Source organism: Notechis scutatus, chromosome 6 (assembly GCF_049901735.1).
Source record: "Notechis scutatus isolate UNSWTSFEM ecotype Mainland chromosome 6, rNotScu1.2, whole genome shotgun sequence".
Classification (NCBI taxonomy): Eukaryota; Metazoa; Chordata; class Lepidosauria; order Squamata; family Elapidae; genus Notechis; species Notechis scutatus.
The window spans coordinates 64,445,702-64,458,464 of NC_142014.1; the positions used below are offsets into that span (position 1 = coordinate 64,445,702).

The 12,763-nt window shown below is 41.8% G+C and overlaps 1 protein-coding gene across 6 annotated transcripts in view; it reads right to left on the reverse strand.

The window, feature by feature from the left end:
* BICD1 (BICD cargo adaptor 1) overlaps window positions 1–12,763 on the reverse strand; it is a 155,821-nt gene that overhangs the window by 79,788 nt on the left and 63,270 nt on the right. For all 6 annotated transcript variants that reach the window (XM_087968540.1, XM_087968538.1, XM_087968537.1 and 3 more), the window contains exon 2: window positions 10,211–10,423. In XM_087968540.1, the coding sequence (XP_087824666.1) occupies window positions 10,211–10,423 (213 nt within the window). The remainder of the gene's footprint in view (window positions 1–10,210; window positions 10,424–12,763) is intronic.

Sequence of the window (12,763 nt, forward strand, 5' to 3'; positions counted from 1 at the left end):
GTGAAGCTAGGCAGAAACATATCTGATACCTGTACAATCAGCACAGGGCCCCCCCAAGGCTGTGTGCTTTCTCCACTTCTCTTCTCCCTATGACTGCATCTCAAATGATCCATCTGTTAAAATACTGGAGTTTGCTGATGACACAACAGTGATTGATCTCAGTCGAGACAACGATGAATCCGCATACAGACAGGAGGTTATACAACTTGCCTCGTGGTGTAACGGAACAATCTGAAACTGAACACACTCAAAACCATAGAAATGGTGGTAGACTTTAGAAAAAAAAACCTCCCATACTACCACCTCTTACAATACTAGACAACACAGTATCAACAGTAGAGACCTTAAAATTTCTAGGTTCTACTATATCACATGACCTAAAATGGACACTTAACATAAAAAACATCATCAAAAAAGCACAACAAAGAATGTTCTTTCTGCGCCAACTCAGAAAGCTCAAACTGCCCAAGGAGCTACTGATACAGAGAGGAATTATTGAGTCTATCATCTGCACATCTATAACTGTCTGATTTGGTTCTGCAACCCAACAGGACAGACACAGACTAATAATTAGAATAATTAGGAGTGCAGAAAGAACAATTAGGAGTGCAGAAAGAACAATTACTACCAACCTGCCTTGGATTGAGGACCTGTATACTGCACGAGTCAAAAAGAGGGCTGTGAAAATATTTACAGACCCCTCACATCCCGGAGAGAAACTGTTTCAACTCCTACCCTCAAAATGACACTATAGAGCACTGCACACCAGAACAACTATACACAAGAACAGTTTTTTCCCCAAAAGCCATCACTCTGCTAAACAAATAATTCCCTCAACACTGTTCAACTATTACAAAGTCTGCACTACTATTACTATTAATCTTCTCATCACTCCTTATCACCCATCCCCTCCCACTTGTGACTATATGACTGTAACTTTGTCCCTTGTATCCTTATGATTTATATTGACTGTTTTCTAGTATGATTTGATTGCTTATTGTACCCTACGACTATCATTAAGTGTCATACCTTATGATTCTCGACTCTTGACGAATGTATCTTTTCTTTTATGTATACTGAGAGTATTTACACCAAGACAAATCCCTTATGTGTCCAATCACACTTGGCCAATGAAGTATTCTATTCTATTCTGTCCTGTCCTGTCCTGTCCTGTCCTGTCCTATCCTATTCTATTCTATTCTATTCTATTCTATTCTACTCTACTCTACTCTACTCTACTCTACTCTAATCTAATCTAATCTAATCTAATCTAATCTAATCTATACTATTCTATAAATTGCCCCTCTTTTGGTAAATGAACCATGGAAAGATATTGTCAAGATGACTACTCTAAGCTATTGGGAATCAGTTTGGTCTAGTGGTCAAGGCACTGGACCAAACTCCAGGCTAGAAACCTGGAGATTGTGAATTCTAGTCCTGCCTTAGGCATGAAAGCCAGCTGGGTGATCTTGGGACAGTCACTTTCTCTTAACCCACCCCGTCTCACAGGGTTGTTGTTGTGGGGAAAATAAGAGGAGGAAGAAATATTATGTGTGTTTGCTGCCTTGAATTACTTATAAAAGTAAAATAAATAAATAAAACACAGGAATGAATCAATAAGATTGGTCCCTTTGCTGTATGTCTCCAAAGTTATAAAATGTCTCAAAGAAACATTGAAACTTGATCTGAAGAATCTGATAGACGTTCTTCACTGATGGAAAAAATGAATGAATGAATGAGCAAAAAGATTGGAAGGGTGGCTCTTCTTGACCACTTCATTGGACCAGAAATATCCAAATACCATTGCATTTATCTACAAATGTTCTGCAGTAAAAACATGATGCTGGTGGCTGCCTCTGTTAAAAGGAAATCCAGGTTGTTCCGAGTTGGAACAACAAAAATAATGCAGAACATTGGCATTGTTTGAAGCAGAGATGAAGTTTATGTCCGACAGCAAAATACAGGGAGAGTATCAAATCACAAATTGGACGTGGCCACCCTAAGTCCTTGCCACACAAGCTATTCATACTAAACACACACACACACCAAAACTTGTTTTTGTTCTCTGAAGTTGCATAGAAAGAGCCCACTTGTTAGGAATGCTTAAAAAGTGTAATTGACCAGTTCTCCAAAAGGGGGCATTCTAGATCAGGTAATCTCTAAGGTCAGTTACCCTGCTGTGCTTTATTTTTTTGCTAATTTCCCTCTCTATTGACTGGCATTATAAAGAACAATGGCAATTTCATAAAAGAAAGGAGATTTTGTTTATTAATAGGCAGAATCTCTGGCCATTTTATCTGAATGAGCTACCTCCTTTGGCCAATTTATCAACCTCTTTGTCAAGTTTGTTACCTTTTGTTGCTTTTGTATACTTTCTCAACTTTCCCCCTGGAAATGAGTGTGAGTCACAGCTTCCCTGAGAAACAACAGAAACTGAATGACAGGGAAGGTTTTTTTCCCCCCACACCTCCATAGTTAACTATCTGCACAGCAGTAGGCTAAAACACAGCAAGATATTCCAAACATTTATTCGAGAGAAATCGAATATAACGGAAAGAAAAACTGTTTTGTTTTTGTTATGCAAAAAGACAAAGCAGCAAAATTTCTTGTAAATGAACCAAGACGATTCAAAGAGCTCAAAGATGAAAAAATGGAAGAATTTTCTTTTTAAGTACAGGTAGTCCTTGAGTGAGGATCACAATTGAGCCCAACATTTATGTTTTTAAGTGAAACATTTGTTAAGTGAATTTTGCCCCATTTTACGACATTTTCCTGCCACAGTTAAGTGAATCACTACAATTGTGAAGTTAATAATATGGTTGTTAAGTGAATCCAAATTTCTGACTTTGCTTGTCACAAGGTCGCAAAAGATGATCACATGACCCCAGGACATTGCAACCGTCATGAGTATGAATCAGATGCCAAATGAACTGTTATAAGTCAAGGACTACTTGTGTCACCTAACTAATGTGATTCTGCAACTTCAAGGAAAAGATCACCTAATCTTTAACATCAGAGGTGGTATTCAGCAGCTTTTCACCAGTTCTAAAGAACCGGTAGCGGAAATTTTGAGTAGTTTGGAGAATTAGGCAAACACCACCTCTGACTAGCCCCGCCCCCATCCATTCGCTGCCTCCCGAGTCCCAGCTGATAGGCTGGGTCTTCTTTTGTTGCTCTGCACAGGAGAATGGAGCTGGAAAGCAGGTTAGTGGGGTGGGGAGGGAATGGGATTTTGCAGTATTCTTCCCCTGCCATGCCCACCAAGCCACCCCACCAAGCCACACCATGCCCACCAAGCCACGCCCATAGAACCAGTAGTAAAAAAATTTGATCGCACCACTGTTTAACATGTATAATTCAGTAAAAGCATTTAATATAAAATTACATATTTTCAAGAGACAACTGAAGAAAGGAGAAGCAGGTCACTCTGCTCCTTGGCTTTAGCCTAGTCATCAAGCACCTAAGCTAGATGGGGATTGTTCTAGTCATTAATATGACTAGCTGTGCTTGCAAGTTAAATACAGGGACAATAGCCCGGTAAAAAACTATATGCTGTGGAACAAGAAGTGAGAGGATCAAGAATGTACGAGTGCTGAATAAACGTGGACCAAATACTTCTCATCCCAATGGGGTTGGCCTGCCCAACCCATGCCCGCAGAAGAAGCATACTGCAGGCCCCTTTAGCCTGAGTGTTCTGGATGGGCCTTCTCCATGGGGGCTTTCTCTCTCTGTGGAACATCATCATCATCTTCATTTAATGGCCCCATAGTCCCTTGCGGGATGGAGTCTGGGCAACTGAATGGAGTTAGCAGAGTGTTTTAATGGCTGGATATCTTTCCTGTTGCCAGTGCGGAGTTTTGTTCACCAGTGATATTCTCAGTATGCCCAGAAAGAGAAATATCTCCCTCTACCTCGGATCAAACACAGAGCCTCCTGGCTGTTGAGAATTACTAAAAATAAACACTTGCCTAGCACACAATAATGCAATTAAATAGTTACTGTCATCTCCTTTCCATATTCTCCTTTTCTCCTAAGAATAGTAGTGCAAGTCACAGAAGAACCCATTAAATCAGAAAACCAGAGCCAAGAAGTTGTTTGCACTAATAATGAGGTTTGGGATTTTAGTCAAAAAGAGAATTAAGGTTCAGAATTAAACTCCAGGGAAACAAGTAGGTAAGTAAAGGCATTCATTATAATGGATAGCATGATTTCCATTGTATGTCTTTTTAGATTATTATTTTCTCTTCAACAAAGTGATATAAAGGTAACCAAAGAATAGGCAAGTTTAAATTTACTGTATATTTTCAATTTAGGAAAACTGATTTATTATTTAATTGGTAAAATAAAATTATCTAAAGCCGATTGGATTGTAAAAAAAAATTACACTTAACACAATATTAAAATCAGCAGCATAGTGATAATAAAAAACATAAGGTTTATAACATTCCATTAAAAATATCAAAAAATAAACTCAGTATAGTTAGTTAGTACCCCCCCCTCAACTAGAAGAATGACATATTTTGAGAAATATTTAAAGGCAGAATATTATATTTTCCTGGATGAGAAGTGGAGAAACATGTTTTTCTTAAAAGACAGAAAGCAGACTCAACCCCCCAGAAGATTTTTGTGCCCATTGAGAAAGATTGGGCCAGCCTATCTATAAAACAAAAGACTTTCAAGTCCAGGGTGAAGGGATTAAGATATGGCCCTCCAGGACATAATAGGGTTAACCCACAAGCAGTAGAGCTCACTACATTGCACTGAAGGGAATAGTAATAATAAATAAAGAAATGTAGTACAGTATATTATAGCAGGGGTCCCCAACCACCGGTCCCCGGACCGGTACCGGTCTGTGGATCATTTTTTACCGGGCCGCAAAGCTTGGGCACCGCCATCTTGTTTCAACGGCGCTTCTGGGTTTTCGGTTGCTTCCGGGTTTTCGGTTGGGAAGCGGCGTAGTTTTGTCGAAAAGGGGGCAGCGGCTTCGAACGAAGAGCCGTCCCAATGGCGGTGGAGTCTCGCGTTACTCAGGTACCGGTCCGTGGAAGAATAAATAATCGTGAAACCGGTCCCTGGTTCAAAAAAGGTTGGGGCCACTGTATTATAGCATTAAGTAGAGAGTTACCCTACAGGCATTTGTTATCTTGCTGTTGTAAAAAAGATTTCCTTAACCTTTCACTTGTTGTAAAACAATTATAAACACATGCCTGCAGTCAATTACATCCCTCTCCTATTAAGACACACGATTGTCCCATCTAAATCAATCTGAATCCATCTGTTTTCCTAGATTGATACATTTCACCCCAGCATCACCCGCCTGGGAATGAAACGTACTTCTCTGGGAATGTAACGTACCTCCATTTGGAGGAATCCACACCTTTGAAGTATGCTGTTAATAGCCTCCTTAAGTGGTCAATTGTGATCAATTAGATGTACAATAGGAGAAGAGATCATGAAAGGTAAACATTGCCAGGAAAAGATCTATCTTTTGCAGGAAGATGTAAATCTAAGTTAGAGCGTTTTGCAATGCACTTAAAATATATGACTTGACTTCTAAGGGTCTTAAGGGTATAAGAAGACTTTACTTTCTCTATATGCTTTGTAGCCTTCCTCTCATATCTATCTTGTGCATATGTGAGGATAGGTCTTACCCTAACCTTATTGATCAATTAAAGTTAGATTTTGTTCTTTAAAGCCTCTCTTAAGTTCATTTTTGGCACATCGTGATCTTAAGTTATAGCCAAACTTTACAGCACAATCTCCTAAGGACATTGCATCAGAGACCAAACTTCAACCAACCTTCTCAGACAACCTACAGAGCTAGCTATGACCCCTACAACAGCCAATAGAATACATGTTCTTGCACAGGAACAGGAAGTTCAAGTGCAAAGCCCAAGAGAAGGTATAAAAACCCCTCATTCTCAATTCCATATGGTCAGCTGCCCAGAACCACCCATGTACTTCTGCTTCATTAATAAATGGACACTCTTTCCAATCAGCCTCCAGCCTCCATTTTGTCTCCAGTGCCGTTCCCCCAGCTTGGAACTGAACCAGATGGATATTTCTTCCAATGTCAACTTAATGGACTGATATTCTCCTTAACAAAAGTCTTCAAAGACCAACTTGAAAACTGAAAGTGATAAGAATCAGAGAAAATTCCAGAAGACAAAGATCATCACTAAAAGTGTTATGAACTTCATACTTCATTGTATGTTATCAATGCAAGCAAGTAAAGTTACTTTCATAAATTTTTAATAGTCACTAACTGTGAAGTTTGTTTTTTTAATCTTCTGTTCAGTCATGTTCAATTCTTGGAGACTGCCTAGATAAGTCCCTGCAGGTTTTTTTGGGAAGGTTTTTCAGAAGTGCTTTGCCAATGCCTCCTTCCTAGGATTGAGAGAAAGCGACTAGCCCAAGGTCCCCCAAATGGCTATGTGCCTAAGATGGAACTAGAACTCCCTGTCTCCCAGTTTCTATCCTGATCACTTCATCATAGGTGCTCATTCAAATAATTTAGTGCCTACTTAATCAGAGTTTTCAAACTGAATATTTTGAATATAGTTTTGAAATGATAGGCAGTGACTAAACCGAACAATAAATAGGTGTAACATTTCCTTCGCCTACCTTATAACTGACATTGTGTAAGTGGTTGGAACATCTGAAACTTAGTACAGTACTGAAACTTTGTTTAAAAGACTCTTAAACAAAGTTTCAGTACTGTAGCTCAGAGTTCCCCAACATTTCTGGCTTTGTTGATCAGTGGGAGGAGGGGAAAGGGATGGTTTGCACAAGCAGTCGGCAAGAGCAGACACGGGGGGCTCCATTTGTACAAACAGTGTGCACTTGCACCTATTGCACCCGCAAATGGAGTTCACACATACAGGCTCGCCTGCTGCTTGCGGAAGTGAGAATGTGCATGCACCCTTGCATGCTCGCTGGCTGTTTCCACAGCCCAGTTGCAAACTCCTACCAGCCCACTCCTACCAGTCCACAGGTTGGGGGCGCTTGCTGTTGCCTACTCTGGGTGTAATCAGGACATGAGGCCAGATATGCTGCGTGCAGATAAGATTATCAGAAGATAAATAAAAATCTTTATAAAATTGGTTAGGGTTATTTTATTAGGATTGAGATGTCTCTTACTTTTAAGCTCCAATAAAGTCAGTGAGTATTTTAATTGGATGATTCCTCCATCTAATTAACAAAAAATGTTGGACAATTTCTTCAACATTGCTTTTATTTGTATTTTTCCATGGTTACCAACTACTGTTTTTCCTCCTTCCACAAAAGACCCCTGGATAATGTCTTTTCACATACAAAACCATGCATAATACAGATATGTGAATAAACAGAAATTTATGTCTCATACACACATTGGAACTCAAAATCATCAATTAACACTAAATATGGAGAGATTCGGGATGAATAAAAGGAATACTACACATGGTTAACTGTGGAATTTGCTACCAGCAGAAATGCTGCTGGTCATAAATTTAAATGGTTTAAAAAGAGAACTAGATAAATCCAAGAGGCTAGACAGTTTAATGACAGGATGCCATGTCCAAATTCATTGCAGTATGGTGTCAATACAAGCTGCCACGGAGCAAAAGAGATATATATCACTTTCCTCTCTGTATTTGTAACATTCCTAAAAAATATACCGTATTTGCCGGCGTATAAGACGACTTTTTTGCCCTAAAAATCATGCCTCCAACTGGGGGGGTCGTCTTATACGCCGGGTCGTCACGTGCGGCCAGTCAGGGCTCCTCCCTGCAACCGGAGCCCTGAGGAGACACAGCTTCAGGCGCTCCCGTCTTCCCTTTGCTTTCGAAGGTAAAGTGAATTATTTTACAAAGCCTCCCCTGCCCGAGAGGGCAGCCAATAACGTGGGGAAGCTAATTTCCCGGGGCCTCTTCCGTTCCTCCCGACCTCCCTACACTGCGCGCCTCTGACGCGCCGGTCCCCTCAGCCCAGCGACCTTTTCCACCTCAAAGAAAGGCCAGGCGGGAGCTGCTCCAGCGAAACAGCCACCACCCTTAGCACGAGCGGGGAGAGCGGGCGAGGTTAGCGCCCGCCAGCCCGTCCTTCCTGCCTTTGGAGGCACCTGCATGGAGCGCCTCCACGGCTCGGTTTCCCCCTACCGGCGGGTCCTCCTTTCGTGCGGAGGGCTGCGGGGAAGGCGCTCGCCGAGAGGATCTCCCCTCTCTCTCCCGAGGTCAACATCTGCGCTGCAGAGGAGAGGGCTGCAGCGGTTCCTCCTGCTTGCTAAGTGGTGGGGAAGCCGCGGCCCGCCCGTGCGAGATTTGGCAGCGAGGGGCAGGAGGAGGCACGCACACACCGCGACTCACTTTCCCAGCTCTGCCCAACCCTTATGGCTCTGGCGCGGCCCTGGCAGGATGAGCGGAGGGTCCACCGGGAGGTGCTCGCTGCCCGCCAGGGCCGCGCCAGAGCCATAAGGGTTGGGCAGAGCTGGGAAAGTGAGCCGCGGTGTGTGCATGCCTCCTCCTGCCCCTTGTTGCCAAATCTCGCACGGGTGGGCCGCGGCTTCCCCACCACTCAGCAAGCAGGAGGAACCGGCTGCAGCCCTCTCCTCTGCAGCGCAGATGTTGACCTTGTGGGGAGAGAGAGGGAGAGATCCTCTCGGGCGAGCGCCTTCCCCCGCAGCCCTCCGCACGAAAGGAGGACCCGCCGGTAGGGGAAACCGAGCCGCGGAGGCGCTCCATGCAGGTGCCTCCAAAGGCAGGAAGGACGGGCTGGCGGGCGCTAACCTCGCCCGTTCTCCCCGCGTCGGGCTAAGGGTGGTGGCTGTTTCCGCTGCGAGCGGCTCCCGCCTGGCCTTTCTTTGAGGTGGAAAAGGTCGCTGGGCTGAAGGGACCGGCGCGTCAGAGGCGCGCAGTGTAGGGAGGTCGGGGAGGAATGGAAGAGGCCCCGGGAAATTAGCTTCCCCACGTTATTGGGCTGCCCTCTCGGGCAGGGAGGCTTTGTAAAATAATTCGCTTTACCTTCGAAAGCAAAGGGAAGACGGGCGGCAGCAAGGGAGAAGGGAAAGCAACGGTGGAAGGTCTCCCGATATGAAGTGCCCCACCAACGCAGGCAGCACCATATCTGGGCATGCAACAAAAGTACTTCCTAAGAGGCCGGCCTCCGCTCGCACCGCCTCCAAGTGGGGGGGTCGTCTTATACGGCAAGTATATAACAAACTCTATATTTTGAGTGGAAATGTTGGGGGGTCGTCTTATACGCCCAGTCGTCTTATACGCCGGCAAATACGGTAGTTACTCTGCATGTAACTTGAAATGTTGACAAGACCAGAGGAATTCTTATAATCTTATCAATTAGAGGCATTCTTAACTGCCCATTTTAAACATGATTTACTGTTATGGAGAAATACCATAAAACCTCTAAGCAAAAATGTGTGTGTGTGAGGGGGAAGATTGAAGAATTTACCTCCCGGTTTAATCACACCAGAAGTTTTCATTTTTTCCAAACTGGGTACTTCAGCCTTCACATCATTTTAAAATAATTAATTAAACATGGCTTCTTTGGACAATTTTAGCTTATCTGACCTATTCATTTATATATAATGAAAAATTAGGTCATTTAAAAGTAAGAAATTAATTAGTTTATGATCCTTCTCCAGTTTATTGTCTGTAGATTTAAAAACAAAATCATCTGTGTGACAAGAAAACAATAAAGGATGTTTGAAAAATTATTACATATGGAAACATTTATGTATAGGAAAAATTGCAACCAGCATTGAAATTACTTGATTACAATTTTTTGACCTTTATTGCAGAATCATTTATCAAATCACTACATCTGTTAATCAAATCCATAGTCTTATGCAAATCCATTGTTTGCTATGGTACACTTTCCATAAACCCCAAGCTTCTGCAAAAACATCAAAAGTCATCATGTGACTACAGAATGTGTCAAATTATAAATGCAGGCCACATGACAAGTGCCCAAAATAGTCACATGACTGCAGGTGGCCATCAAACATTGGAACTGGGCTATAAGTATCTTCTGAGTGGGGGGTCCATCATAATTTTCAATAGTCACTAAGTCAACTTGTGGCTACTTTTTGAGAAACAGTAATATGGGAGTAAATCCAATGCAGGCAACTTCTGCCTCCGATCTTTAAATCGTGCATTTCCAAATTACATTAAATTAAAATCTGCTTCCCTTGCCACATGTTCTTAACCTGATTTACCTCTTTCAAGTCCTGCAAAATTGCTGTCAGTCGTTCATTCTCTGCTTGAACGTTGGTAACCACAGTTCTACTTTGCTTCAGCTCATTCTGCATTTCCAAAATCTTCCCAAGGTAGTAAGCTTCCTTTGATGCCGACTCCTGAAGGAGTGTCTCTTCCCTGGTCTCACCATCTTCAGCTACTTTACGGTGGACTGAGAATGAGTGTCCAAATGCCTGCAGGATTAAAATAAGAGCCCCGTTAAATAAATAAGTAAACCTACAAGCAAACTGGTAGTTCTCTATTTATGAATTTCTGCTGCTAACCAATAAAGTTGTTGAGGCAGAACATAAAGAAGGATATAAAAGACTGTTCTTTTGATAGTGATATGTGTGTATTAAAGAAATGAAAAATGTCAGATTATAGGTTCATCTGTTGGTCACTCACTCATATTTGTCAAGCAGGAAGGTTTGTTATAGATAACCTTGCAAAAAAACCACAAGCGTACTGCCGGAAACTAGAAGCCATGGAAATTCACCTTTGACATAAATTAGTGAGAGGGGAAGGTATTTTGTTACTCTAGCCTAGCAACAAGGGGCTGGGTTTCAAGTAACCAATGGATGAATGACAAGTTACATTTCTGTGGTTTAGTACTTCTGAAGTGTATATATGAGAGTGTAAAATCTATAGGAAGTTGTTCAGATGTTGCTTTGGCTAAATTGCTCTGAACCTTTGTGCAAATAAAATTATTTCTGATTCCAAGGTCTGAGTCTTGTAATTTCCTGCAACAAAGTGAGCTGCACCTGATTTTACAATCTTTTTTGCCACCATTCTTTTAGTTTACTTTAGTTTAGTTTACTTTACTTTATTTTACATTACATTACATTACATTATTGTCATTGCACCTCGTAGAACAAAATCAAACACCATCTTCAGTGCACATCAAGACCATGACCATGAAAATAAACACAAACACACATCCTTCACCCTTCACACATTGAACCAGAAACCCCCGACACCATACCAACACTGCACTATACAGTAGAATTCAACAAAGCTACTGCCCTGGGATAGAAGCTGATTTTCAGCCTATTTGTCCTTGTTTTTATTATTCTGTACTGTCTGCCAGATGGTAATAGTTCAAAAAAAGGGATCCTAGGATGAGAGGGATCTTTGAGAATGTTTTGAACTTTCTTAAGGCAGCGGGAGCTATAAAGCTCTTCCAAAGAGGGGAGAGGCAACCCATGATCTTCTGGACAATGATGTTAAGCTTTTGATTCACTTTAAATTCTTAAGTAAATCACTGTGGTTAAATGAATCATAAGGTCATTAAGCTAATGTGGCTTCCTCCATTGGCTTTGCTTGTTGGAAGCCAACTGGAAAGGTCGCAAATGATGATCATGAGACCCTGGAACTCTGCAACTGTCATAAATTCATGCCAAAGCATCCAAATTTTTGATCATATAGGGATGCTAATAGTCATAAGTGCAAAGATTAGCCATAAGTCCATTTTTTCAGTGTCATTGTAACTTGGAATGGTTGTAGGTCAAAAACTATATTTACACCTTAGAGTCGTGTTAACTATTTTAAAAGAAAGTAGATAATGTAGTCATAAACTGTAGGAGCTATTAAGACCAGGACAAAAAAAAATGTTGAATATTAGCAACAGTTTCACTAACCAAATTCCTCTAAATTTGGGCAGGTCAGCAATAATAGCAATAGCACTTAGACTTTATATTGCTTCACGGTGCTTTACAGCTCTCTCTAAGCCAGGGGTCACCAACCTTTTGGACCTCAAGGACCACCAAACTCATAATTTTAGATCCCAGAGACCACTAACCGGTTCTGTGGGCGTGGCATAATTTGTGGGTGTGGCTTGGTGGTCATGTGACTGGCTGGGCATGGATTGTATGTAAATATTATATTTATATGAATATTGATTTTTTAATAAAAAAAGAGCAACTTTTACCCAAAATCAGGCAAAGGAGGAAGATTGAGTTGCTCACAGAATCACAGAATCGCAGAATCAGATTCATTCAGAGATCTATCTATCTGCCATTGGCTAGCTCAGTCTGTCACATAAAATTTGCTTGCAAGCAAACTCACAAAATTAACTCACAACACACCATGTATGTAAATATTGAATTTTTTATTAAAAAAGAGCAACTTTTACCCAAAATCAGGAAAACAGGCAGATTGAGTTAGCTCAGTCTCTCAAATTTGCTTGCCATGAGTCTGCACTGAATTTGCTTACAAGCAAACCTTCAGTCCTAAGGGAGGTTCGGCTGTGCTTAAAAGCACAGCCAAAGATCTAAAGACTAGCTAGAAAGCAAGAAATCCAACCATTTCCTGCTTCCTAGGTAATCTAAATCTCCCGGCACAGCAGAACAGATGATGGTTGGAAAAAGGAAAAATAGCAATTTAGCAGGCACGTTTACCGGGTAAGGAGTGAGTGGGTTCCCGTGGGCCATGTGGGCGGCACAGCCTTGTGTTTCTGCACAGTCTGGATTAATTGCTTTGTGGGGGTGCTCTGGGGGTGAGATTTCTCTGTGGCCCACCAAAATTTTCTCATGGCC